Source organism: Molothrus ater, chromosome 15 (genome assembly GCF_012460135.2).
Source record: "Molothrus ater isolate BHLD 08-10-18 breed brown headed cowbird chromosome 15, BPBGC_Mater_1.1, whole genome shotgun sequence".
Classification (NCBI taxonomy): domain Eukaryota; kingdom Metazoa; phylum Chordata; class Aves; order Passeriformes; family Icteridae; genus Molothrus; species Molothrus ater.
This window is the reverse complement of record NC_050492.2, coordinates 7,992,109-8,019,901: the sequence shown is the minus strand read 5'-3', so window position 1 is coordinate 8,019,901 and position 27,793 is coordinate 7,992,109. Positions and strand designations below refer to the sequence as shown.

Sequence of the window (27,793 nt, the reverse complement as noted above, 5' to 3'; positions counted from 1 at the left end):
AGCCCTTCCATAATTAACTTATAAGGAAGACCAGGCAGGACATTCTGCTCTCCATGAAGTACCAAGGGAGAACAGATGTTTCCCAGTCTCCAAGGGAAAAACTCAAGAGTGTATCACTTCATAGCACTAGTTCTCGAGCACATTAAAAAAAAATCTCAGCAAGGGAAACGAAGGAAGGCAAAGGGTAAGTAAGCAAACAAACTCCAATCAGACCTTCAACAAATGCAAATGATATCAAACCTATTTCATTATTAAGTTAATGCTCCATGACATTACCATTCCCAAAAATACATGGCTGATTACAGAGTAGCTTGTGGGGAAGGGACAGAGAAGGCAGTTAATTGGAAAATGCGTTTTATTGTAGCTTACCAGCCTCACACATTTCTACACTCCCACTCACTGCAGAAACATCTTTATGAAGTCTGGGCAGCATAATTAGTTTGGTTTTGTTTAAATCTGCATCACTGTACAGGTAAGCAAAGCCTTTCAGCTCCCTAACTTTTCCCATAAGTTTTGCATCACTGAAATATGCATCATTCTACTTTTCGCTGATCTACTTCTTGTTGTTCTTCCTACAGCCGGCCCGAAGCACTTCATGAAGCGCCTTGTGCCTGTACCCAGCGTGTTACTGGGCGTTTAAACCTCTGCTGGTCCCGAGAGAGCCAACTTCGGAGAGAATTAAATAAATAACCGAGCTCCAGACAGAAGTTTGTGCGCCAGCCCGGTCTGTGCGCGCACCGCAGATCCCGCGCTGTCGGAACACGGATTTACGCAAAGGAAAAGTGAGAAAGTAAATAAAAGGACCCGCTGGGAAGGAGCCGGAGCCGCCTTACCTCCGGAGTCCGCTCGGCGGGCTTTTTCCGCAGCGCCTGTTTGATCCTGGGCTCCACCGGGGCGCTCATCCTCCAGCCCGGCGCCCCCCGCCCCGCGGCGCCTGGGGAGCGGCTGCGGGGCGCTGCCGCGGGGCGCGCCGCGATCACAGCGCGATCACAGCGCCGCGGCCCGCCGGGGCTCCTGCCCGGGCTCCGCCGCGCTCCGGGCCCGCGGGGGACGCACCCCGAAACGTTCCCCGCGCCGGGGCCCGGGCCGGGGGAGGCCGGGGCGGGAGCGGGGCCGGGCGCGGTGCCCGCCGCCGGGCTGGCTGCTCACCAGGCGGGCGGCGCTCGGGGCGCCTGGAGCTCAGCGGCGGCGGCGGCGCTCGGGGCGGGTGGCGGCGGCTCCCGGCGCGGTCCCGGGGCGGCCGGCGCCGCTCCCCATCGCGGCGCGAGCGCTCCGTGCGCGAAGTTACCGGCCCGAGCGGGACTCCCCGCGCGCTCGGCCCCCGCGGCTCCGCCCTCCGCGCCCGCACAAAGCGATGCGGACGGGCGAGTTGTTCCGCGGCGCGGCGCCAGAGGGTCCGGAGAGAAACCCCGCGGCCGGGTACGAGCCCGCGTCTCTCCTGAACACGCCGGGAGTCGCCGGCCCCGCCCGGACCCCCCGCCCCGGTCACCCGCCGCGCATCCCCCGGTACAGAAAAGCGCGAGAGCGGGCGCTTTAACCCAGAGAATCAGCAAGAAGAGCGAGGGGCGGGGCGGACGGGGAGTGGGCGGGGCTGTAGTGAGCTCCGCCCCCACGCGCCGCGGCGTTCCAGGGGGCGGGGCCGGCGGGGCGGCGCGGAGCGAAGGCTCGCGAGGGTTGGGCGGGGCCGGGCGCATGCGCGGTGCGGCCGTGCCGAGCCCTCAGGAGGCCGCCAGTCTCTGTTGAAAGTCGCTTTGTGCTGCTTGGGCACCCGATATGAGGCGCGTTCTTCAGCAACTACAGCCGAAAGAAAGCGTTTCCTGCAGCACTTGGGAGCAGAGTGCCCGTGAGGCATCACAGCAGGCATGCTGTCATGGCAGCGCTCCCGCGGAGTTTGCGTGCGTTCCCCCTTTCCCTCACGCTGCAGTTCATGGAATGTTCATTCTCCTCCGTGGCTCCTGAGCTGCTCCGAGCCTTTGCCTTAGGTCGCTTCTGCAGGACCGGCCCCATCCTCGCCGTGCCCAGTGAGGATTGCAGAGCCCGGCCTCGGTCCCGCTGCCCTGCCCGGCCTCGCCGGAGACAGCTCGGCATTAAATACAAATAAGGAATACTTTAGTAAGGAAAGCGCTGCCACAGCTCGGGGGTCCTGTGGGGATTTACAGACTCCTTCCAAGCCCTGCACTGCTGGCCCTGACGACCGCTCGGGGACAACAGAAGGAGCACATACCAAACACACATCGCAAGATTTTCCTTCCTATTACAAGTCCGATTCTGTAAATTTATGAGATCAAAGCTTTGCAGGCATACAACTTGTGTTTGCCCTTTTGCTTTTTCATCTTTCTTTCCTAATACCAAGAGCGTTTTTGTTCCTGCCCTTTCTCCAGCTACCCCTTCCCGTTCTCTTTACCACTTGCCCTTTATGGCACAATTACCTTTGTTGTGCTCAAGGACTTGATTGTCCCTTCCCCGTTGTTTCATAATATTTCTACTGTTTTCTTAAAAATCTCAGGAAATACGATGTTTCCTCCAGTGCAGACTGTTCTGATGCTGTGCCTGGTATCACTGGAGGCACAACAGCCATGGGATGGACAGCAAGGATCTAAAGAAAAGCTACTCTTAACATCCCAGTCATTACACCTCATACACAACAGAGAGAATATGAGATGCTCCCAAAACTGACAGGAAAGACACAGGTTTCAGTCTCATGAAGTCTATCAAAACTCATTTTCTTTTTTTTTTGTTCTCTTTGAACTTCTGTTGTAAATGTAAGATTTCCAAATATCAGGTCTATTATTCTTCCAAAGGTCAGAAGTTCGTACTAGTTATTTGGCAGAACATATTATCCTCTTTCAACTTTAGTACATAAAATATTGTTTCCAGTGGTGTGGGAATCTTCAGAGATTCCCTGCCAGGAACCAAATGGAAAAGATAGAGAGAAAAAGTCCTCCTGAGTAACTAAGAGGAAAAGAAGAAAATAACTGAAATGGGAATCCTTTTCTGTTAGGAGATTCTTTTTTTTTTTTTTTTTTTTAATCACAGATGTAATAGCAAATCAAGAGCTTTACCAGCTCAGTTCATTTTTAAAGATTGTGTAAAAACTAGTCAATACTCTCCAGGTGCAGGTGGCTGGGAAAAAAAACTAATTAATAACTAGCAAGAAAACCCCAGATTTTGGTGAGATCTACGCAGTCACAGTTCTCATAGATCTGAAATCATTTAAGCCCTATTGGTTTTTAGAAGGGAACTCATTTTATCACCTATTCCAGCTGTTCAGCATTCCTACAACAAACTTAACACAGAAGTGGACACTTACCATGGGAATAAAGTTAGTAGCCTAAAAATTCCTTTAGCACAGAAATTCGCATCCTGAACGCCAGCCTAGGCACAGGAGCAGTGAGGGAGCCAGCAGTATTCCATGGGAACCAAAGCTGCCATTCCAATTTAATTGCTTGGCTCACCTTACCCATGAAACAAGACTTCTCTCACTCCAAAAGCACCTGAATTTTGGTAGGTAATGGCTCTAATAGCTGCAATTATTTCAGGGGCTATTTCACCCATAGGGTTTATTTTCCCAGATATCTGGAGAACAATGGAAACCAGTGTCATGATCCTCACTGCTTAGTGGTGTTACAGCCAATGTCTCCACGTGGTAAAGCTGACATGGTTAAACACAATTAAAAGGCTTTCACAAGTGAGTAATAATAGGGCTGGGATTAAGGGAAGTGGCCAAGCAGGACACCTATTGTCCATGCAGAGGGGAAAATTTGCTTCCCCTTTATCTGGATTGTATCCCTGCACAAGTAAAGCATCATCACTTACTGCAAAGTTTTTAATTCAAAACTAACAGTATCTGTATGTAAGAATCAGAGGTGCTTTGCTATTAATACAGATGAGTTGCAGTCTCTGGAGATTAAATGTTTCTGCTTCAAGCATTGTGAATTTGGGAAGAGCAGCTGAGTTACAGAGTACATCTCCTCCTCCCAGTATGTTCCCTCAATTGTTCTGCTTTGCTGACACTCCCAAAGATGCCTTTTAATGTAATGCCTTTTACCACCGTGTGCACATCCCAGATTCCTCAGGGTAAAACTCAGCTTCCTCACCTCTCCCACTGGGAGAGATTCATAATCATCATGCACTGAAGTATTTTTAACTCTTATTTTTATGTATTCTATGTATTTAGTGTCCTGTGAGTTCTGTTACAGCCTGGCAATTTCCTTCCTCTCATTCTCCAATCTGGCTGTTAGGCTATTGGTTTTAATTTCTTAGCTTTGGGAAAAAAAATCCCTTTGGACATTCATGCACATCTTTGGCAACAACTACTAGCTAAGTACATGGTTAACATACCACAGGGAGGATACACAAATTAATTCTCTGCCTGACTAGAGGAAAACAAAATATTCTGGGAGGCCCAATAGAAAGAACCTCTTCAGACAGAGCTACCATATATCCTTATTCTGATGATGAACTTCCTGAAAAACTGGGGATGCAAAGAGATCATTAGGAATTTTGTAAGAGCTCACCTTTTGCAGGAAAGTTACATTTTTGCAAATGGTACAACACTGCTCAGGTAGCTACATAAGAACGTTGATCTCTTGGCTGTGACAGCATTTCGCAGCTCAAAATTTCCATTTCTGAAATTGAAATACCAAATTATTTTTGAAAAGTCAAGAGCAAGAATGAAATAGTCTGAATACTGGAGCTACTTCCCCACTGTGCATATTTCCAGAGCTTCAGTTCAAAGGTAAAAGTAGAAAAGAAGAAACAGAACTGTGAGATCATTATCTTTCTGCTGTGTTATTATAATATTAGTTTAACATTTAGTTTTTAAAACTAAACTCATCTTTCTTCTCTTTAACTCAAGACTAACATGGCTTTCCTCCTAAAAAAAATCTAGTACAGATTTTTCCTGAAGGGCTTTCGTTCTATATATAGATTTTTTCCTGAAAAGTATAAGCCATGTACACATAAGCAATTGCAGATCTCCTTGTGATAGTCAAACACTCATTTTTCAGCCATCAACAATACAGAACCAAATGGCGAGCCTGACACCTTTCAAATGTGGGGATGGAACACCTTCCTTACTTACATTTTACCTTCAGTGGCAATTTTCCTTGCTTTTCATGTTCACTGTCACACATCTGTGATGGTCTCTTAACGTGCTGAGTGCTGGTGGGAATGGACTGGGAATTCAGGGAGGAGCCTTAAGATTGAAAGATTTTATTAACATGCAAAGAGAGGGAATGACAAGCCCCAGCTGCTCCCAAGAGCAGCCTGAGCCATAGCTCAGCTGGAGGCAGTAACAATTTCCTAAGTTTTAGTCCCAATTGAAGGACACATCTCTCAGCTGAGGGCAGTTTATGGGGTGTCCACAGGAAAGGCTTCATGGAGGACAGGTGGAAATTCTGAAGTAACAAATATTTGATGCTTGAGGATGCACAGTGTGTTGGGAACATGTCACCCTGACCTTTGTGTCATGTAATCCTTGGCCAGTGCTTATGGAGTCCTGTTCCCAAGTCAGGAACAGTCTGAAAAGGAAACAGTGAATTGGTTTATTTGCTGTTCATTTACTAAGGTTTCTGTGAACACAAAGGCAGGCATTGATGCACTCTCTGAAGGTTTGCAGTGAGGACAGTGAAAGCTGTGTGTGTTGAAAGAACACTGGCTGTCCTGTGACACTGACATGTATGTTCTCATCTTTCTCATTTCCCTTCCGTGTCTGTATGGGAAACTGCAAGTATGGAGGAGGGCATTCCCCTCCCGTGCCACTGCTGAGTGACTTGAAGGGGACTGTCCAGGGCCTGCCACCACCCTGATGGAGTTACCAAGCCCTGATGAATGTGAGTGAGTGGGATGAGGAAAAAAAGGGCTCCTGCCAAATCACCGGAGCGTCCACACTGCCTCAGGCATGGTGTAGTGTACAACATTATCAACAAGGAATAAGAACTGAAAAAAACCAATTCAAAATAGTTACAAAATAACATCTAAACCCCAGCTGCTTTGCTCCAAGTGGCTTGCTACCCACTCCACAATGGAACAATTCTCTCTGAAACAGGCTCTTGTATCAATTTTTTTGTGTGTTTTCTGCCACTTTATTTTTACTACACACAACCTACAGATATGTGATTCCAGTCCCAGCACTTTGTTGACAAAACCCAAAAGAGCATATGGACCTGTCTAGATATTGGAGGTATCCAGAAACAGTATACAGATGTCCATGCTCAAGCCTGAAAAAATTAAAGATGGGGGTGGCGGGGGAGAACCTGCCCTGACAGCAGGCAATCTGGAGTCTGGTGACTGCTTCATTTGCATGTTCTTTGTAGCTAAAATCAGGTTACAGCTTCAGCTGAAAGATTTTCTTCATTTGTAGTGGAAACATCATGCCAAAAACCATTAGAAAGTGGAGGGTGAGTAAAAGAATGGGCTGGGTACAGATAAAGATGAAGACTTAAGTAAGAAAAAGAGCAATCTTGGCATGGGAAACTCTCCAGCAGTAATTTGGTATCAGTTGCCAATTTAACATATTCCCGTTAATTTTTCAGGGATGTAAAAAGTTGTACAACTATAAGCTGCAAGAAGATTTCACAAACAGTGAGGATTTTGTGTCTGTGACCTGTTATAACCCAGAGAGAACATGCAGTGGGATTTGTATTTTTCTACTGAGTAGCTATTTTCAGAGGCAAAAAGCCAAACACTTGCATAACTCAATGTGACCATTCTGTGTATCTGTGGCATTTGTTACTGGACAACACTTTGACCGACAATGTTGAGCTGGTAAAAGAATGGGGCATGCCTACAGAGAGCAGCCAGTTTAAATATGATAAAAATTAGAGTAAATAGGATCTCAGTCCTTCCCCTTTTTTAAGTAAATTGAGTAATCCTCTGAGCATGTGAAAAAATAATAAAAAACTCCTCTTCTGCCAAAGAACAAGCCAACGGTCTAGACTTTCTCTAACTGGAAATCATCTGGATTAAGAAACTGTGAATAAACGCCTGACAGGCAATTTCACTGCTTTATGCAATCAAATACATTCTACTGATTTGTGAAATCCTACGAGAAACATTACAGCATTTGAGTGGAGACCAAGGCTGCGGAAGACTTGCATTTCTTACCGGTCTCTTGCTGCTGGTGCTAAGGTTCCTCGCAACCACGAGCTTTGCTATTGTAGCCTAGACCACAGTAACGATTCAGCCAGCATCAGATCAGCTTTCCATTGTTTGCAGACATTTGGTGCATTTGTGGGAAGATACAGGTCTCTGTGTTTGTGTTTTTGTGCCTGTGTATAAACCATAATTTGATTACAAAGAAATGTTGCACAGTTTAGTAGACTCAGTCCAGGCCTGGGAGCCAGGAATGCTTGGTGAAGTCATTGCAAAGCTATGAAGGCCAAAATTCCCTGTATCATCCTCTGGTTTTAGTCACATTTCGATGCTGTCAGTGTTATTTTTTTGATGAAGAGGGGATAAACAGCTCTTGCTGATATGAGTTAGCAAGAGCTCAGTTCCTCCATGCTCTTAAACTGGGCTACCTCGCCTTGAAGCACTTGTTGTCAGGGGCAGTTGCTTTTATCATCTGTCTTTGCAGGATCATGCATCCTTATGATTCCTTATGATCTCTTCTTCGACTTTTAGTGACCCTACAGAGCTAATGACACGTTTAGTTCCCCCATCCAAGCACGACCATATGGATGAGATGAAATCAGGAAACTCACTGAGACCATTACATCTCAGGCATGCGGAATTTCCAGAAAGTTCCTGTTTTCAGCATTCAGTTTTAGTCTTCAAATGCAGAAGCATACAGCCTGCTCACATGATAACAGCAGCATAACAGGACAAACTGTCTTCTGGCAACAAAATCCTCACTATTTTTAACTTTAGAAAGATCTGCAGATGACTCTTCTTCCAGTCAGTGTGGTTTTCCTCCCTTCTTCTAGAGACCCTGCCCTTGGTAACATTCAGTAATTCTGTGGCCAGGGATATTGAGTCCTAACAGTGTCCCAAGCCTGTGATGGCCTCTTCCCACCACCCAGAAGCTCTCCTGCATCAGACAGCTGAGATGCTCCTGCTCAGAGACCACCAGACTCTCCCTTACCTTCATGCTTCAGAAAGCTGGGACAGCCAGGGAGATGGCTGTCCTTCCTCAGCTGCAAGGGACGGACACAAGTGTGTACCCAGAGGAACAGCCTCACCAGGGCAGAGCAGGAGCTGAAGGTACAGGACCAGACAGAGCCAGCAGAGTTAGACTCCTCCTGGAAGACCTGCCTACTTGTCCATACACCAAACAGGGAGCAAAACCTCACAGCAAACCCCATCATCCCACCCTGAGAGGCTGCAGCATCTCCCAGCTGGGATTTCACCTAGGCTGTGTCCAAAGTACAGCAACTCCTGGAGTGTGTGTCGTCTGCAGGGGGGTAAGTGTGAGGGTAGAGGGATGTGATACTTCATCCTGTGCTTTTTTAGTAGATGGCTGTACTGGTTCTTTTTTTAAATGCTAAAAGCACAACCAAACCTTGAATGAAAGGAAGCATTGTGTATGGAGCACAGGAAGAATTTCCTTTACTGTAACTGACAGGGAGAAAAGGAAATAAAAGCAGAGCAGCAGTTAGATGAAGGTCAGATGATTGTATGAATCAGAGGGTGGTGCAAGTTATCTGTGCACAGCTGAGTGCTCCGCCCAATAAAACAGATGTCACCCAAGTACACAAATACCACTTACCTATCACTGCTTACCCCTGTGGAAGTAGTCTTCATCAGAGAGAGGGGACTGAGGTTTTTTAGGAAAATATTTATTAGGTAGGATAGCAGTGATGACATTAAGGCAGATGCAATTTCTTAAGATTTTTAGGCATTTCACTCCATGTAGGTGAAAGCTGAGACACCAAGCACTGCTCAGTCTAAAACACTGAAGAGGTGATGGAGGCTCCTGTTGGGGTATTTCCAGAGCTGTGCCTGGAAATGTATTTGCAATTTCCACTGAAAAGGGAAACACAATGAAATTCCTGCAGTGACCTGCTTGGCCCATAGGAAGCACAATGACTTCCAGAAAAACCCTGACACCAAAAACAATCTTGTCAAGGAAATATAATTTTCAATAGCTGCATATGAAGTGACAGCACAAGTATAACCAGGAACCTTTGACTTTTCTAGAAAGCTGAGTGGAGCTGCCCTCCAAGTGCCCTTACCTCCCCTCCATGTGTCAGGAACACTCTCAGTGCCATACCAGCACACTAAAAGCCGTGGATGGTACCAGTAGATAACTCACTACTTTTTTGATTAAAAAGTGACTTACTTTTTTTTCCAGACCTTTTGCCAGTGGCAAACATTTTCCATGGCAGTCCATTGCATTGGAACAGCTGAATTTCATTGCTATCTTTATCCAAGGCAAAACTGCCTTTGCAGAAGTGCTTTTATATAAACTATTGCTGTAGTAGTTGCTACTTTGTGAACCATCATTGGGTCTCACACTAGGAGGGTATTACAAAAGTGCTGCACTTTTGAAGAAGGTACCAAGAGAAATGGAAACAGTTTGTGGGTTTGCAGTTAAGGAGAACCTGAGCAGGAACCACCCCAGAGCTTTATCCAGTTGTGGTCTAAAGAAGGATGTGTACACACATGGTAAGGAATCTGCAATCAAAATTGGCAAGAAGAGTATTGCAGTAAGAAACTGAGAGAGCAGAGCTCTGCAGCACCTTGGGCCAGGGTGGGAATCATCAGTAAAGCCATGTCCTGGAGTGTGCCAAGACTGTGAGTGGAGACAGGTGTCAGGGACACCCCAAACCCAGAGGTGCAGTGATGGTGGTCCAGCAGATGAAGCTGTCAGTAACTTATGCAATAACAAAATCACAGAATGGTTTATGTTAGAAGGAACCTTTAGAGGTCATCTTCTTCCAGCTCCCAGCTATGGGCAGGGACACCTTTCACTAGACCAGGTTGCTCAAAGCCCCATCCTACCTCACCTTGAACACTTCCAGGGATGGAGCAGACACAGCTTTTCTGGGCATCCTGGGCCAGGGCCTCCCCACCTTCACTGCAGAAAACTTATTCCTTGTATCTAACCTAAACTGACCCTCTTTTCATTTAAAACCATTTAGTTTAAACACCATGGGCAAGGAGGGGGTGAGGGTTCTGTTGCAGAGTGTTTCCCTTGCTGAGATAATGAGACCACCACATGCTCCAGCAATGCTGCTCTGCTGCCTCTTTAGTTGACAGCCTGGACAGGAAACAGCCAAATCACACCTAATGAGCTTTCATGCTTTGACTGTAAGTGATGAAGGCAGAGGATAGAACTTCTGATGGAAGACATTTCCCCCAAACCTGCCTCTGTTGTTCACATCCTGAAAAAGTGGGAATTCACCCTGTATTTCTGAGACTAAGGACTTGCAGTGGACAAACCCTGCATGGGCTCCAGCAGAGCCTGTGGTTCCTTCACTGGAAGGATGAGCTGCTGTAGGAGCTTGTGATCCAGTGGGGTCAGCATCTTCCCAGCCAGCCAACCTGGAAAAAAAAACAGACAAGGAGGCGAAGGTCAACCTCAAAATATCTGAAAAGTTGTATTTAGGTTAAGGATTATTTTTCCCTGAAAAATGTGTGTCTGAATTCACAGCTGTGAAGAGCTGCAGTTGCCAGGAGCAATGGGGATTCTTACCAGCCCAAGACAGAGCCCTTGATTTTAATACTAAATCATATCAAGTCTACAGTTCTTAAAAAACTCTGTTTCCGTGGGAAGGGCCTGCTTTTCACTAACCTATAATTTAAGAAATAGTTTGGAGAGTTAAGCTGTATTTTGAAAAATAAATTCTCCTTCAGGCTGATGGCTTTTACAGCCTCAGAACAATGTCATGTGAAATGACAAAGATCAAGACCTTTAGTTAAACTGTACAAGAAAAACAGCTTTGGAGAATAAAGTGCATGATCATTAATTATTGCAGCACAAGGAACACAGCTGTAATTTTTTTGTTTGCCCAGAATATCTCCCACAAATTTTATCAGTCGTATTGTTAATACATGAAAACAGGAGTCCTTATTTTTTCATGTCTTTTGGTAGTGATCAAAATTAGACAAGATTTCTAGCTACAGCTGCTATTAATAAATCTACTCCTTGAAAATGTGGTAGTTAATGTCTTAGGATTCAGTGCACTCAATAAGCTATTGAAAACTATAATTGCTCATGGCTGTAATTTTGAAGTAATTCTAGAAATAGCTATAGAAGAAATGCTGAACATAGTCTTTCTAAGACACTGAAGTTCTCCAAAGGGAATAGCATCCCCGTCAGGAAAATCAAGCACATAAATGCACTGGTACCCTCTGCCCTAAAGTCACTGTTTATGGACACCTTTGTAGCATAGGGTCTTCTTGCCAGTGCCACTCCAAAGGCCCCACATGAGGGTTTTGCTCAGGAGACATCCCTCCAGTGGCCCTGTGTCAGCACTGGGAACTGGCCAAGGGACTTGCTGGGGTTACCCATGCACAGACCTGGGCTTTGCCTCCAGGTGCCCTCACCACTGCACTCTCTGCTGGCTCCAGGCTGTTTATAAACCACTTTTCTTTTGGTGACATTAGTGAAAATATTCCAGAAATTAATTTGATTAGTCAAGAAAACTAAATTAAAGAGCCTTTGGGAAGTAAGATGCTCATTTCTCAAGGAAATGTTCTCACCCTTCTTCCTCAGCCCACCTACGTGCACTTCCGTAAGAAACACTGCCTTCATTTTCAATGCCACTTAAGGAAAATGTTTGTTTTCCATTAAGAACCTAGGAGAAACTCCACCTTCAGCTCTCCCACCTGGCCCCAGCACTACCACCAGTGACACATTCATATGTCCCAGAGCTGCAACTTCAGCCCATCCTGCTCATGCAGGAAATGATGACGAGAGCAGCATTGGTTGTGATTGCTCCAGCACAGCAGAGCCACACGTGATCTGCAGGACCGCTATTCCCCCTTAGTGCTTTTCCATAAGGAAAAAGCAGGGCCTGTCCAACCAGTGGAATCAAAGCTCATCTTAAGGCGTTAATGAAGAAGGAAAGGCAAGTTTCAGATTAAACAGACAGTCTGGGTAGTGCTAGAAACTGAACAATGGAAGCAGGCAAAGGCACGGTCGGACAGAATTCCACTCCCTCAACATTTCAGAAAGCACAGAATAGATGAAATCTTCAAACCAAAAGATACCAGCAATTAAACAATGTCTTTATGGGCTAAAAGGCAGTGTCATGGCCCTGGGATGGCCCTGACCTCTGGCACTGTGGCACTGCAGGGCTCTCCCAGCCCGTGCTCCCCTGTGACCTGTGCCAGAGAAAGGGGCTCCCTCCCGCTCACACAAAGCTCTGGGTTTTTAAAGTGAAAAGGCTGAGCCAGAGCAGGATACCTCCATCCTGCCGCCCCTGGCTCGTTCTTCCTTAAGATTTTTCTTGGTCTATAATTTCATTTCTGAGAAGCTTTATCTAGAGAAAAACTGTTACCAAAGGGGCTGGGTTACAGGTCCTTAAGGAAAACACCACCAAACTGAAAGCACGAAGGTGCAGTGAGGGGTGAAATCACAGAAATCCCCACCAGCACTCGGACTGGGCGCTCCTCTCACAGCCGGGGGCCTGGCCAAAGCTGGGACATAGGCAGAGCAGCTGTGTCACAAGAAAAAGGCATCTGCTTATCGCCTGTGCTGCTTTGGAAATCCGGGACGCGCCTGCGGCCCAAATGTTTCCTTTGGGATGTTGCAATAAGGGCTGCTGGCCGGGCCGGAATGGCTCCTCCGTGCGGCCCGGCAGCGCAGCTCTGCCCCGCAGTCACGGCCGCTCGCCCTCGCTGCTGTCTGGGCACCCAGACAGCTGCCTGGCTGTATTGCAGGGCTCCGACATGGAGCTCTGGGGAAACCTGGCCCTGAAACAAAGCGAGTCCTACGCCGCAGTCACTCCTAGCAGGAAGCAGCCCCGTGGCCGGGCTCGCCCCGCGAACCACCTGGGCCGGTTGTTCCGGCCGCAGCGCATCGCGGCACTCCCTGGGTGCCGATGGGATCCGGGGCACAACCTGCCCTGCCCACACAGCCACGGCCAGCGCGGGCATTGCTCAACCCACGGAGCTTTGAGCAACAGCAGCGGGCAGGGGCAGCGCCCAGCGCTGGCGTTCGGCTGACGGGCGCTGAGGGGAAGGGCGCGTGTCACCGCCGCGGCCTCTGAGGTCATGCCGGACGTGGGAGGTGCCGCCTCAGCACGAACCACTCCCGAGTGCTGCAGGTAGCCTTTCCTTATCACCGGCATCCCAAACCGCCGCACCAGACACTTGCTGTCACCTGCCTTTACTCCTGCACCTTCTCGTACCGTAACCACCAGCGACCGGCGTGAAGAGCTCTCTGGGCCCCGCTGCGGCAGGTTCTCGGAGCTCAGGCACTGATCCCCACCCTCCGAACACATGTCTTAAGTTCTAGCTGGGAACAAACAGCTGGAACACACAGAGGTTTGGAGATCAAGTTCTGCCCCTGTACAAATATTTTTAGTAATGAAAATAAACAAATACAGGGAGTAACATGCTGCTTCCTGCTACTATGCTGCTTCTAGGAGGAGACAAGCTGCCAGAGAGCCTGAGCAAGACCCAAGTGGGTGACATGTGGGTGATGGCTCACATGAAGCTGTTCCTTTCCAGAGGCCACACAACTGCCCAGCCTTGCAGACCAGCAGGTATTGCTGAGGCAGAAAATGCTGCCCAGTCCCTTGGTGGAAGGAGAATCACAGCACCTCTGCAACACATAACCCCTCATGCCAGCTCTTCCACCAGGTTCCTGTGGGGACCCCAGCCCCATGGGATGCTCCACATTGGACTTTCCGTGCCACTCGGGGCAGGAGCTCTCAGTCCTGTTCCTCAGTGCTGAGCTGCTTGTCCTGTAATGTCTGTTCCTTCCCACTGACCACAGCAACAGGAAAATTAACCACCCCTTTGGGAGAGCTACCAGGCCCATTGGGCACAGATGATTTACCTTCCAGCTCCTCTGCCAGAGGACTCTCAAAGCAAAGCCACTGCTGCTGGGGAATCAGGTTCTGCTCCAAAGCCTGGACAGATCCCATTGGATTTGAACTTGTGGTTCTTTGGCAGTCAAAACAGACAAGCGCTGCTTCCAGTAAAGAAGCATCTCCAGCCAGCACCAGCAACTTTCAAAAACCCTAAGCACTGGTGTATTTAGATCTGCCTGTAGCAACAGCTAAGATGATCTTGTACAGGGGGAAGACAAGAAGGCTGCAGGGACGGTGTGCAAAGCCTGTAACTTCTCCTGTACCACAAAATAAATGAGGGGATGGCTGGAACAGAATGTGCATGCTGCAGCACATAAACAGAAATGTTCCTTACAGCACAGAGACTCAAAAGTCACATGTATCTCCAGGCTCTCTCTTACTTTTACCTCCAACTACAAGGCCACTATTTTTTAACAATAAATGTTTGAGAGAGAAGAAAGCAACAGCAGCTCAGCAAAGAGCTGTTAAGAGCTCTGTGCTTTTGTGCAGCCAACACATCAAGCTGCTTCCCACCCCTGGATCCAGAAATTGTCCTGTGGTTACTCTGCTCTAAGCCACACAGAAAATAATCATATCCTCTTCTGCAGACCCCTGGGAATAATGTGGGAGATGAGAGACGCCGTGGTACTCGGGTGCCTGTGGCTTCCTTCCTGCCTTTGCCTCAGCTAAGTGAATTAGCTTTTGCTTTTGTTTCAGGAAAATTAAGGGAATTACAGAAAAGGAGCAACAATACTTTAAAAATATTGCCTAGCAAGTGCTATGTCCCAGTCTAGCTGGAAAGTTAAAAAGGAAATAAATTCTGGGCATTAACATCAACATTTTCTGGATGCTGCAGTGATTACACTGCTGAATTTACTGCTCACATCATTGCTGCCAAACACCCACACAGACACATGACTCCAACTACTCTTGCCATCCCCGTCAGGAGGACACCTCATGACCATCTACTCTGGTAACACAAAATTCTCTGCCCTCTGTCAGGTGCACTCAGCCCAAGAAGCCCTGCAGGAGGTCTGACAGTGCACATCTCAGTGTTCCATGACAGAACTCCCAGCTAAAGCCCACCATCTCCTGCTGCAGACTCTGCTGGAGCTGCCTGCTTGACACCTTCAGTGCTGCTGTGGGACTGCAGGGTCTGCCTTGTGAATCCATCATGGAACAGTTCACCAGGCCAGCAAAAACCCCCTGATGTTATCAGTATTAAAAGGCAAGGAATCCGTGTTAATTGCCTTTGTTGACTCACCCACACGGAGCACTGAGCCATTGACACAGTGTTACCTGGGATGCCAGCAGGGAAGGCAGTCAGAGCAATTCATCCCTGCACACAGGGAAACCTCAGGGTGGTGTTACCAGGACCAGTTTAAGCACCCTGAGTCAGTTGTTGTGGCCTTCATTCCTCTGAGAGGGGACAAATTCCATTCTTCCAAACACTCCCATCATGGGCATCCTTTTAAATGACTTGGCAGGTGCAAGTGGAAATCCTAGAAGACTCCAGTGCTGTCTGGCTGTGCTGAATGTGGGACCCACAGCATTCTCTGGTCGCTGCAAGACAGGGCTTGGGGACACTGACCTCAGCTCATCCCTCAGCTCATCCTGCACCTCGCATGTGGCAAGGGCACCTGGGGCAGGTATGTACCAGGGCAGGAATCCATGTAGCATTTATCAAAAATAGAAGATGCAGCTGCTTTGAGCAACAGTTTCCATTTTCTGTTTGTCCTTTTTCCATTCTTTGGGAACACAGGACCTTATTTAACCCAGATGCTTTAAAGCATCATTTATACACTCTGCTACACCTTCCTAATTGTTTTTCCTGTTGCATGATTATTACTTCACTTTTCTTGGCAGCACTGCTATCACAATTTAAACTTAGATCTAATAAAACCTTAAAACAACTCCTCAATAACCTTCATTCCCGTGCAGCAGCCCAGAGAGACAGAGAAGGGATTGTACTCAGGTAGATGGGCACAAATGCAGTGACAAGCACAATGGCAAACACATCTGTGACAAACTTCCTTGCAAGTCACTTTAGGAACAAATGTATGAACCAGTGGAAGACAATGGCTTTCTGCTTTCTGCTTATGTTGTTCACTTCACACAAAATCAAGCATCAGGACCTCCCTCCCATCTCACTATTGCCTTCTGGGGGCCAACAACATTCACAGCTGAAGGGACAGGAAGTGCAATCACAAATTCCTATTTGAAACAATTAATTCCCTATGAAATCCCAAATTAAAATGGCCGCAGCACTGCCAAGTGCCAGAATCAATGCCCCAAAAAGAGGAGCTGAGAGGAGACAGGTGTAAAATGTAACATGGTTCACTCACCCACAGACTCAAGGCACATGTCAAAAAAGGGACACATAAGGTACCAGAACTAAACTGACATACTGTATTTATTGCACAAATTTCCCCTAAAATTGGGAATGGTTATTATAATACAAGTGCACATCTTGGGAAATATATACAAAAACAGAAGAGATAACAAGTATGTACATTTTAACCAGCATTTTACAAGTACCACCATCTAAATAATTTAGAGAAAGCAAAAATTGTCATAAAACATCTCTAAGAACTAATAGGGAAAACATATGCAAGGTGTAAAATCTGTCCTTTTAAACAGTTTTTTGTTCTTAGCAGCCCAGTGTTTGCCAATTGCAACAAAATCAAATTTGCTAATTTGTGTGCCTAGTATAATTAGGTTTCAGCCAGAAAATTAAGACATGTTAATAATGGAGATTGGGAGTAGTGGAAAAAATAAATCAAACATTAGTTTTCTATTCACATAAAAGAATAGTGATATATTTTAAGAAGTCAATTCTATATCCTGTAAAAATCCCTTTTCATATTTAACAAACAGACATACGTACCACATTGTTCACGTACCCAAAAAGTTCACTCACAGGAAAACTTCCCATCACACAAGGGTTTGGTTGTGTTCTGCCCACAACACTGCTGAGAGGTGGAGAGGCTGCTGCCATGCCAGGAGGGACTGTGGGAGGATGATGAGGAAGCTGCATCCGTGGCTGCTCCGTCTGGGGCTGACCGAGCACACCAGTAATGCCATTACTGGCTGGTGCAGAGGGCAGCAGAGAAGGCGCCACTCAACAGCCACCTCCTTCTCCTCTCACGTCAGCCATCACTGCAGGCCGTGCAAGGGCCTTTCTGGAGAGTCAAACCCATTTCAAAGTGACCCCAACAATTTGCACAATTAAGGCTCAAAGGAGGACCAGTATTCTCCTGTAAGGATCACTGTGAGCACAGTCCTGGGGGATGCCAGGGTGAGGGGGCAGCTGCCCAGCTCTCTGGACACGTGCTGTGGATGAACTCACCCACAGAACCTCCCAAGGCACAGGCAGGAACCCTCCTCTGGCAGCCCCAGCAGCACAGACACTGCCAGGTCACTGTGCCAGTCTGTGCACAACATGGTATCCAACTACTGCCTGTACCACATATCCTAGCAAAGAGTTAAACATCCATGTTCTGAGTGCAATCCTATATTTCATTAGAAATGTGTTTACACAACTGGGCCCCTGTTTTGTGCTCATTCCAAAAGCCAGATGTAATATAATTGTGTGGCAAGGAAAGGACATTGGAAAAATGGGAGAAACAAATCCTTGGATCACATATTAAACACGAGGTTTTCCCCTGCAGCAGTCAGCATTAGATTTTATATACAAAAGAGTTTCCAATGACACTGCCTGTGTGAATGTTGGGGTCACTTCCTGACGTAGACTCAGTCCTACATGGAAGGGAGGAGTGGGTTTGCCACGCAGATCTCCCTGGAACAGAGTTTTAGGTGATAGATTTTAAGTAGTACTGAAAAACTACTCCAGGTGAATCCTGGCCCCAGAGAAGGAAAGGAGGAGAGTTCTGTCACTGACAGAGGTGGGGCAGGGATCTCTCCTGTTGTTTTCAAGTTTATCAAATGGTTAAAATAGATTTGTACTTAAAGTAACTCTGCAAACAACAATAGCAGGCGTGCTGTACTATTGAGAAGATGATTACAGAATGATGTATTTATAGAAATTTTATAGAGTTTAGCGACCAAGTGAATACATGTCTCCTACTTGTGTGGATAATCCATGAATTTCGATATGCTAAACCTAACAGATGAAAACAGAAGGTAAAAATCAGCAACATTAATTGGCTGCTAGGACAAATATGGAAAGCAAAGCCTAGAATGAAGTGTCCAGTTAAACTGAGGTAGTAGAGCCTTCGAAAACATAATCCACCTCCCACTGTCTATTTACATTACTTACACCAGGTTGGGTCCATCAGCTACTCGTACAGCTATTGTATATACAATGACAAACCAGTGATGGCTGAGTAAAAGAGAAATGCTGAGAATAAAATGAACAACATTTCCTGCTGGTAATTACACAAGTGAGTAGAAAAGGGATTAGAGTTATCTGCAGCAAGGGTATATTTGTCAAAAAATAATTTGGATATTATTACACTATGGTGTAATCAATTTTCTTTTTTTTTGCTTTGTTTTAAAAAATGTATCAATTTGTTACCTGAGCAATTAAGGGTAATAGTCTACTCATTCTTTCCCCAATGCTTTGGTACAATTATTTCTTGTTCATTATTTCAATAGCTGACTGACTGCTGTAAAAAGAATACGATGGTCCAAGATTTTATATATCATAAAAAAGTTAGAGGTAATTGTCATGTCATTCTGGGGAACCCATGGGGAAATTTCAGCCAACGTTCTCTTTAGATTATTTTTGTTTTTAACATTTTGATTACGTTGACGAAGAAAAGCATCATTTAGTATAAAGCAACATTTAAACATTATAAACATTTAATACTGGTTACAGCATCCAGCCAAGAATCTCCATCGCTAGTTTGTCTGTTGGCCTCTTCCTCTGTTCTCCCTGTCGCCCTCTGTCCCCCACTATTTCCTCTTCCCAGGAGAAAGATCATAAATAAATTCTGTAGCTGACTGTCATTAATAAGTTTCTTACAAAAAAACCCCAGGCCTCTGCCCCATTATTCCTCTGGGAAGTATTTAGAATTGGACTATGATGTGAAAAAGTAGAAGTTGTTTACAAATCATTGCAGCTTGAGAATTACAGATCCTAATGTGATCCTCATCAGCTGCAGCCTGGCTGAAGGCAGCTGCTCTCAGTTCAGTTTATAAGGGGTGATGGTATCACGTATTTCTCAGAGCAGTTCTTCCTCCATTCCCCAGTATAAGTCACAGTCAGCCACTGTGGCAGAAACTGCTAAAAAAATGCATGTCTTCAGCTTTGCTAAAATCTCCGCTTTTCTGTGGTGGAAATCTTGGGCTTAACTCAGTTTTCCTTTCTCCTTTCTTTATCCTTTTTTATAAATTGCTAAGTGGGAGAGAAGTCTCCAACTGTTTGCAGACCATGCAGTCATATATGGAGGTGCTGCAAGCTCAACAAGCAGTTTGTTTTACTTGCTGCAAAGAGAAAGGAGCCAGAACAAGTTGTCTTCCACTTTGTTTCCAGAGAAGCAAAAAGTCAAAGTCTGTGGCCTCTGGCATTTTAAAGTAGGATCTGGGCAACGTACGGAGAGTGAGTGCTTGCTACAGCTGCCAGCAAGGGGAGGTCGCTGGATTCAATCCTGAAAGGAAGCAGAAGAGTCATGTTTAATCCAGCCTGAAATGTCACTGGCTGAACACGTGTCAGAACCCACACCGCCTGCTTGAGCCCCAGCACTTGCACTTGGGCCATGGGTTACACACTGCAGCTGCCAGATTGCTCCTCCCATCCCTCCAGATGTGCCTGCTCCCACAGTGTCAGCACTGCCCGAGCTCCCACCTGTCTGGTAGGGTTTTAACAGGGCCAACAAACTGGTGAGGAAGCAGATGGGGGAAGGAAAATTCCTGCATAACTTCAGGGTAAAGGGAATAGTAGCTGGGGGACACAGTACAGGAGCAGAGGACCAGCTAAAGCTGCCATGTCCACACCACACATGGTCTATGTCCTTCCTGCTCATGCTGCACTCCTCTGCAGGAAAACATACTCAGAGCCTTCCTATAAACACCCCTTAAATAGCTCCTCTGCCCATGCCCCACACCCACAGAGAGGTATTATGTGCCTTACATGACACAGGGAGTGTTTCCTGCCATGTAGGGAAAGTCAACCTGGAGGAATCGGGTGCCCCATGCTGTTCAGTGACGACTGACCAACTAAGAAGGGAGTTTGATAAGCTCCGGAGTGCTGAGCCCATCCTCCTGCCCGCAGGGAAGACAGAAAGGCTGGGGGATCCTTGTGATTGAGCAAAGCCTAAGGAGAAGCCTGAAGCCATGGGTAACTTAGGAGTTCCAGTCCCATTTAGGAATCCATTTTGCCGTGCTTAGGAACAAGCCCAGGCGGAGGGTGTGGCACCAGGACCCCCAGGGTAGCACTGCTGGGAGAAGGTTGTGACCATACCCCAGCACCACGCCCAGCTCCTTGACATGGACTCTCATCTGGCCCTTCAGATACTCAGACAGCATCTTGCTTTTGAAGTAGAGCTCCTGCAGCCGATCTTCCAGGTGCATCACACACTAAAAAAAGCAAAAGGAGTTGTGTCAGGGAGAAGACAGAACCAAACCAGAAAGCACAGATCCCACACCCCTGTTGACTGTTCTGTGGCTGTGTCTAGGTGAGATATTCACTGGCAGGACTTTCATTTTTGAGCAGAAGCCTTTGATTACATGTTAAATCAAAATTAATGAGGCAGCTGTTTTGATTAGAGTGGCATTTCAATAGGCATCACAAACAGCTACACCAGAAGTTGCACTGGCTATGAAAACAAACACTAGGCAGAGCCTTACGTATCTCTAACCTGGGAAGTTAAAGGGTGCTTCAAAACCGTGGCCCTTGTGATTTCCATTTAGACTTACAAAGTTTGGAGATAAATTATGCTTGTAAAGCTGAAGAGTGGAATGAAGCAGGTTGGAGACGAGACTGGAGACTAACACTTCTTTTCCTAGTTTATTCTCAATCATTCGCCTCTGGCTACTGGCCACTTGCACCGTCCACTTGTCCGTGTCTGCAATAATGCAGACAGCTTCTGCAATGGGCTCGTCCAGAACAGGATGCTAGGAACAAAAAATGAAGAGCAGAGCCCCAAGAATGACAAATGACAGCACTCTTTTCACAAAACTTTTCACAGAAATATCCCTCCTGGATATTAGGACAGCATTTCTGGATAGCAGGATAGCATCCCAGACACTGCTTCACCTAAAATACATTTGCCCACATTGCATTCCATCCATTAAAACCAGCAGGGTTTTGTGAACAAGGCACAGTCTTAGAAGGATAGTGGCTATTTTATCTTTTCTTACAGGCTTTAAAGCATGTCACTGGCTGACAGTTACATCTTTTGGTATTTGATATAAAGAATTCTAATATATCTAAAGTGTATTTTAAACTCCTAAAACTGAAAGCACCAGAAATCCAGCTTGCTGTTTAGTGTGTTAACGAGGTCAGATCATTCCCAGCTGTCACAGGTTTTCCTTCACGGGAGGCCAGCAGAGGGAGTTAGGAACCAAGCCTGTGCCTTGCCATCCCCCCCTGCTGGCGTTCCACCGCTCCAAAGCCACGAAAAAGGGTTCAAAAAGGGAGTATTTGGAAACCCACTCTCCTTCCCTAATAAATTTTCTGGCTGAACTGTTAGCAATTATCTGCTTCCAAGGAGTCAGCAAGGGCATGCAGAGAAGGGTTGCAGGTCTAATGCACACTGTTGAAGTGAGTAGAGAAAAGGGATTTTTTTTGGAAGGTCTCAGGAAAGTGGCTGCTCAGCAGCCTGTTTTTCCTTATTCTCTGGAGACTAAACTAGATGGGAGCAGATGTCACACTTTCAGTGACAGCCTGCTTTCTACTTCTTTCCTGGTAAAAGGGGGAGGAAATACCAACTTCCTAGACATGGCCCAGTTCATCTAGGGGAAAACTGCTGTGGAGGAGAGATAATCTCCAACATGTCAGAAGCACGAGTTCCCTTCAGACCATTATCTTTACATTGGTTTCTCCTTTTCCAATGAAGACAGTGCTATTGGACACATGGACTACTATCCTGAAGAAGGAGCAATGTCTCCAAAATACTGAGCATTTGTGACAGAGAACACATTCTGCTGTACAAGCAGCAGCACATGAGTCAGACGTGCAGGGACAGAGAGAGCAATGAGAGCTTCTGCACCACTGCAGAAGGACTCTGTGCCCAGGGAGAGAGGCACAAGCTCAGAATATGGGCTTGTTTAACATCATTCCATCCTGTGGGGACACAACCATCAGCTGCCAAGCTACAGGAGACAGTGATATAGCTCAGCACTGAGATCCATCTTCCCAGGGCACAAGCCTCCCAGCTGGCTTCAGTGGAAGTCTCCTCTTTCATGCTCCAGAACTGCAGTGGAATATCCATGTTTTTCAGATACATTAATTGAGAGAGGAGAAAAATTGGTGATCTGGGACTAGAGAAATCTGACAGGAGCTGTGACAGGAAATATTTCCACTTCCAGCAGGTTTGTACCTTCACAAACATTTATCTTTCCCTACTGTGAGAAATACATTTACCAAATATAGCTTAATTACCTGCACAGCATGAGACAAATCTGACACCAAACAGTGCCTCAGCTTTTCATCACTTCCTATTCCTTGCAAAACAAAGTCAGGGACGTAAGAGGAACAGTAGCCTCCTAGTAAGGATCTTCCAAAATTGGCAATACTGGGCTGGACAGAGTTGACTTCAACTAATTTTGACCTGCAAGAAAGGCATATCAAAGAGATGTACAACAGTAAACAGCAAATTCACCTTACATAGGATGCATTTCTACTTTTTTCATATCTCTTCCAACTTGAAGTCAAGCACTTTTAAAAAAGTTTACAGTCAGCTTTTGCAGTCAGCTTGTCATGGAAGCAGAGAATACAAGCCAAGATCACAATACACCATTAGTATTTTTTTCCAGACAACTGATCTCTCAATATTCCCCAACAACCAGTAAGCTCAAGAGACACTTTTCCAGCCCCTAATGCCAAGTTAGGCTACAGTCCTCCAAATATGTGACATGAGAAGAAGCTCCATCTTTTTTATGCTCTGTTAGGGCTGAACAGTACTTACCCAGGGAAGGGAATCTCATATTCCTCTGCCCAGTCTTCTTGCTCTCCTCCATAATAGTTACTGCCCAGTCTAGTTAGATCATGGCCAGTATCCTCACTCTCGCTGTCACCCAGGGCACTGTCTGAACTCTCATTTCTTGGAATGTCCCAATCAATTCCTGGGGCCACTTTTTTCTCTACGTTTTCCCTGTCCCCATGGGGGACACGAATAGAGATTTTCTCTCTTTGGTCCTGCTCATTAAAGCAGTTTTTGTAGGTCTCTTGTCGAACAGAGTCCATAAATTTACAAAATTCACTAGGTGGTTTGCAAGCCTTTGTACAGAGCTTTTTAGAAAATTCTAAACTACTGTTGTGAGCAAGAAGGTTTGCAGCTGCTTGCCCTGGAATATCATCAGTAGTCTGGGTTTCAACTGAACTGTCATCAGTGAAATATTCACCAAACAGACTCATGCTCTCAGCACTGTATGGGTTTGAGTTCCAGCTCTGATGCTCAGCAGCAACTTGAGGAAAGGGTTCAGCTGTCCCACAGTCTCTATTTTGGTCCTCAACAGTTTGTTTAGCTTCACAGTTCTGATCAGCAGACACTCCTGCCTCCGCTGCTGGCGGGCTGTGATGCCTGGCAATTTGTTCCACTACTGCCTGACTTCTCAGTTCAATGTCTGAGTCAGGTGACATGGAATCTCCGATGAGGAAAGTCACCTTTGTCTGAGCCTCGGCAGCGCTGCAGGGGAACGTGTCCATGAAGAGCTTATCAGGTGGCTTCTTCTCCACAGCAATGCCAGGTGTCCTTGTGCCCCCTCCTGCCTGGCTGCCCTGCCTCCAGAGCATCCTCGCTCCTCCACGTGCTGCCTGCTGGCTCCAAACAAGATTCTGTCCCCACACATTTCTCGGGTGAAGCTGACCCTGTGCACACCACAGTCTCTAGTTTGGTATCCAGGCAGGGCCTTGGCTGTGTCCCATCCACGGCATCTTCCTGGCAATCCTCAGGAACGATGGTTCTGTTCTCCTCTGAAGAAGATTCCAGCTCTACCTTAGGAGTGCTTTGCATGTCTTCTCTCTCTTGCTGTGCAACACCTTCTATGTTCTGTGCGAGGGAAATGGGACATTTGCAGTATTTACAGCTGCAGTTGGGAGCTCTCATCTCTTCAGACTCAGTGGGGAGCAAGTTGCCCCTGTTCTTGTGCATCGTGACAAGCACATACTCAGACTCTTCCACTTCTCCTTTCTCCAGCGTGGTAGTGATCACAGTGCCAGGCATGACAATGGCCTCATCTTCCCCATTTTCCAGCAGGTGTGTCTCTTGAAGTTCAGAGCATCTGATGAAGTAAGTGAGGAAATAAAGCAACCTCTGGACCAGGTCATGTCTTTTGCCAACCACGACTGTTTTTGCTAATCTCACAGGTGATCCTATGGCCCCATACAGGTCACCTAGGACAGGAAATTAAACACACAATTATTTGGATCTTTGCAATAATTTATTCTTCTAACACACAGCTGTTGGGCTGGTTTTCAAAGACCAGGTCTATAAGAGAAATACTAAAGCAGTAGAGATAAAACAGCTGTGCTGTATTTTGTTTTCAGTAAGAGAATCCCAAAGATGCTGTTGGTATGATCTGTAAGGTGAGCCAGTGGTCAGGGGGACATCTGATCTCACACATCAGGGAGCATTCACACCACCTCACTCCAGCTTTGGAGGCTCATCTCCTGGGATCCTTATACAGCCATGGGAGAGAGGAGGCATCTGTGCCAAATTACCCTAGAGAATCTGAAAAGTGGGCTGGACTTTTACCCACAAAAGAAAGCTGTAGAAGAAACAAACCTATGCCAGGAATGAGGACAAAAAGTGACCATGACAGGTGCATGGCTCAAGCCAACCTCCTTCTCTTGCCCTGCTTGAGTTCTGCTGTGGGTTGGATGGGGCGCTCTGGCTGTACTCGAGTCACCTGGGCAAGTGCCTGTGTGCTCTGGAGGTATGAGGGCACTGCATGACTGCAGGGCTGAGGGGACAAGGAGTCCTCTTGAAGGCCTCCCTCACCACAGTGGGTCCCTCAAGCCACATGAGGCCTGAAATCAAGTTTTCTTGCCAACACCCTGGCCATTCCTACCTGTACAATAATAGGACAACCTCACAAAACTTTCCTGGCCTTCCCTAGTCAAATCCTATGACTGAGTTTGTGTGCAGAGCAGGACAATCTGACCTCCCTTGCTCTTCTTTCCTGGGCAATTATCATACAGTGTGACCAGCTACAGCACTGACTGGGCTCTGAGACCTTCCCTAGGGGTTGCCAAGCTTTGACTTCCTGTTCTGCTTCACCCTGTTGTATTAAAAGCATGTTCACTTCAGATCAAAAGATGAATTTTCTTCATTTTCTCATTCCAGAATGAGGTTTAGTGATAGTGGCATCCCAAAACACAAAAGCAGATTTTCCTTACAGGAGGAGGAGGACCAGAGGAGGCCTGGAATCCTCCACCAGCACCAGAACAGGGGACCTTAAGGGACCCAACACAGAGGACTAAAGAGGGCTTTACTTTTTGGCTAACATTTTTTAATGGATAATGCCTTAAAAACTTAGAGCATAAAAAACCACAGTGACCACCTCTAAGCTTGAAACACACTTTTCTCTCATTTTGTATTGAAAATAAATAACCTGGGAGGGGAGTAAGCAGCATGATAAACCCCACCTCATGCACTCCCATTTCTGTAAAGCTGCTGGGGGTTCAGAGGTATTTGCCACCTACCAAGCTGAGCCCACAGTGGGTTGTAGGGATGAGTTTTGGCCAGCATGTCCACACTCTGGGAAGAATGCTTCTCCAGGAAGATCCTTATTGGGGGCTGGCCATTGGGCATGACAGTGGGGACCCAGGCCAGGTGGTTGGTCAGCACTGCAGTCAGCAAAGCTGGTAAAAATCTGAAAGCAAAATGTTCAACATGTTTTTTCTTTTTCCAGATATACACTCAAGATGTTAAACTGACAGCAGCTCTAGTCTATATGGATCAAGGATTAAAGAAACAGCCTGATAAAATCAGCAGAGATCATCCCTTCAGTCTTGGTTCCTTGGGGAGAGAAAGGGTGGCTGGACCCTCCCTCCCACCCTGGCAAAGCTCTTTTTTAGAACACACATTTAAAGTAAAATGAAATATTTTAACTTTGTGGCATCTCACTTACTCTGTTTGGCAATAATTATAAGACTTCCTATTTTGCAAGTTTTATGTTGTAAAACATCTCAAAACCAATTTATTTCACTCACTCTAAGAAAGCACTGGCACTGTGTGGCCCCTGTACTCCAAGGAGATCCCAAACCCCTTGTGACTGTGGATGAGAAGGAAGACTATTGCTGCCAAACCTGTAAAACAGCTGGGTGCTGTGTTCTTTCACCTAACTATTGTGCAATTTCAGCCCATATGGCTGCTCCTTTTCAAAAATAATCCCCACAAAGTTCTGTAGCTCAGCCAGAGAAGCTGTGTTCTTAGGCTGGCAAAACAGTTTTCACTGGCTAAGCAATTGAGGTGAAAAAACTTCCTGAAAAACATGAACTATCTGATTTACTGCAATGATAGAGCAAGGTTTCTGCTCTGTGGAGTTTTACCAGTTGGTTTTCCTGGCAGGAGCTCGCCCAGGAGGCTCCACACACCAACACATGGTGCTGTTGTGGCTCAGTGGCTCATGTGTGGGGAGGAAAAGAGCCAAATGTCTCAAAATGGTGTCATTTGAATAATTTACAAGCATCAGGAACCCTACAGCTTCCATGCAGCCACACTAGAGACAGCCAAAGGAGGACAGGAGATTTAAAACTAGATTGGGAAGGATAAAGGGCTTAATTTTTCTCTGGTTTCCATCACTTAAAATCTTATTATATTTAAAATAAAGAAAACAAACCCAAATAAATGACTATTTAAATGTAACCAGCATGTACAGGACTCAGAATGGCAGAGATCAAAGGAGACAACCCCAGCAAAGAGCTCCACTAAAGCAGGAACTGATCTTTAGAAAATACATCAGCACCCCTCACAACTCCCTGTGGTTTCTCCCATTGCCCTGGGGCAGGAGCAGGCAGAGCACAGTGACCACTGTCCCCTTCACCTCAGGGGACAGAAGAGGTGACAAAGGTGGTGACAGAGCTGGAGGATGGGAGCAGCAGCCCCTTCCCACCTGCAGGGAGCAGTGCCCCTGACCAAACATCTGATCTGCTTGTGCCATCCCCACCCAAACTTGGTCTGTGCTCATTTTAGGACTTTAATGGAGATAAACCCTTTAAAAACTTCCCCTACTCATGCCCTGAGGAAAGGGAATAAAGTATTGACAAAAGAGTAAATTTATCAGATTTTCCCCAGTTTATCAGGAACTTTCTTTCTTTCTTTTTCAGTTTTCAACATCTGCTCACAGCTGGGGCCTGAGGCCAGAGAGGTGAGTGAGCATTAAAGAGCACAGCAGTTCTTTAGTGGCCTTTCAAAATGATATTTAAGGTTTGTGGTCTGACAGTATTACAGACACAGCTCTTCCTGAATGTAGAATCCTGCTCATCACATGATAACTGATTCTGAAAGATAAGTTAATGCATTTTGTAAGGTATCTTCACCCCCTTCCAGACATCCACACAGATCACACACTTCCTATGGACATGTTTCAGATTTTCAGCCTCCATCAAGATGTAGAGGATTGTGAGGAAGCAGGAATTTAATGAGATAATTTCTTATTTGTTTCAAAAAGAAGGTATTTATAGATGACCTTTTAAT

General features: G+C 46.3%; 2 protein-coding genes across 12 annotated transcripts in view; both read right to left on the bottom strand.

The window, feature by feature from the left end:
- The window catches only part of RAPGEF6 (Rap guanine nucleotide exchange factor 6), a 122,110-nt gene extending 121,182 nt beyond the window's left edge, over positions 1–928 (bottom strand). For all 11 annotated transcript variants that reach the window (XM_036391432.2, XM_036391441.2, XM_036391436.2 and 8 more), the window contains exon 1: positions 834–928. In XM_036391432.2, the coding sequence (XP_036247325.1) occupies positions 834–902 (69 nt within the window). In that variant the 5' untranslated portion in view covers positions 903–928. The remainder of the gene's footprint in view (positions 1–833) is intronic.
- Positions 929–16,362: 15,434 nt separating this feature from the next.
- FNIP1 (folliculin interacting protein 1) overlaps positions 16,363–27,793 on the bottom strand; it is a 64,827-nt gene continuing 53,396 nt past the window's right edge. The window contains 7 exon segments of the mRNA XM_036391503.2: positions 16,363–19,579; positions 20,392–20,507; positions 20,847–21,044; positions 22,534–22,702; positions 23,060–23,874; positions 23,876–24,486; positions 25,798–25,967. Coding sequence (XP_036247396.1) covers positions 19,501–19,579; positions 20,392–20,507; positions 20,847–21,044; positions 22,534–22,702; positions 23,060–23,874; positions 23,876–24,486; positions 25,798–25,967 — 2,158 coding nt within the window. The 3' untranslated portion in view covers positions 16,363–19,500.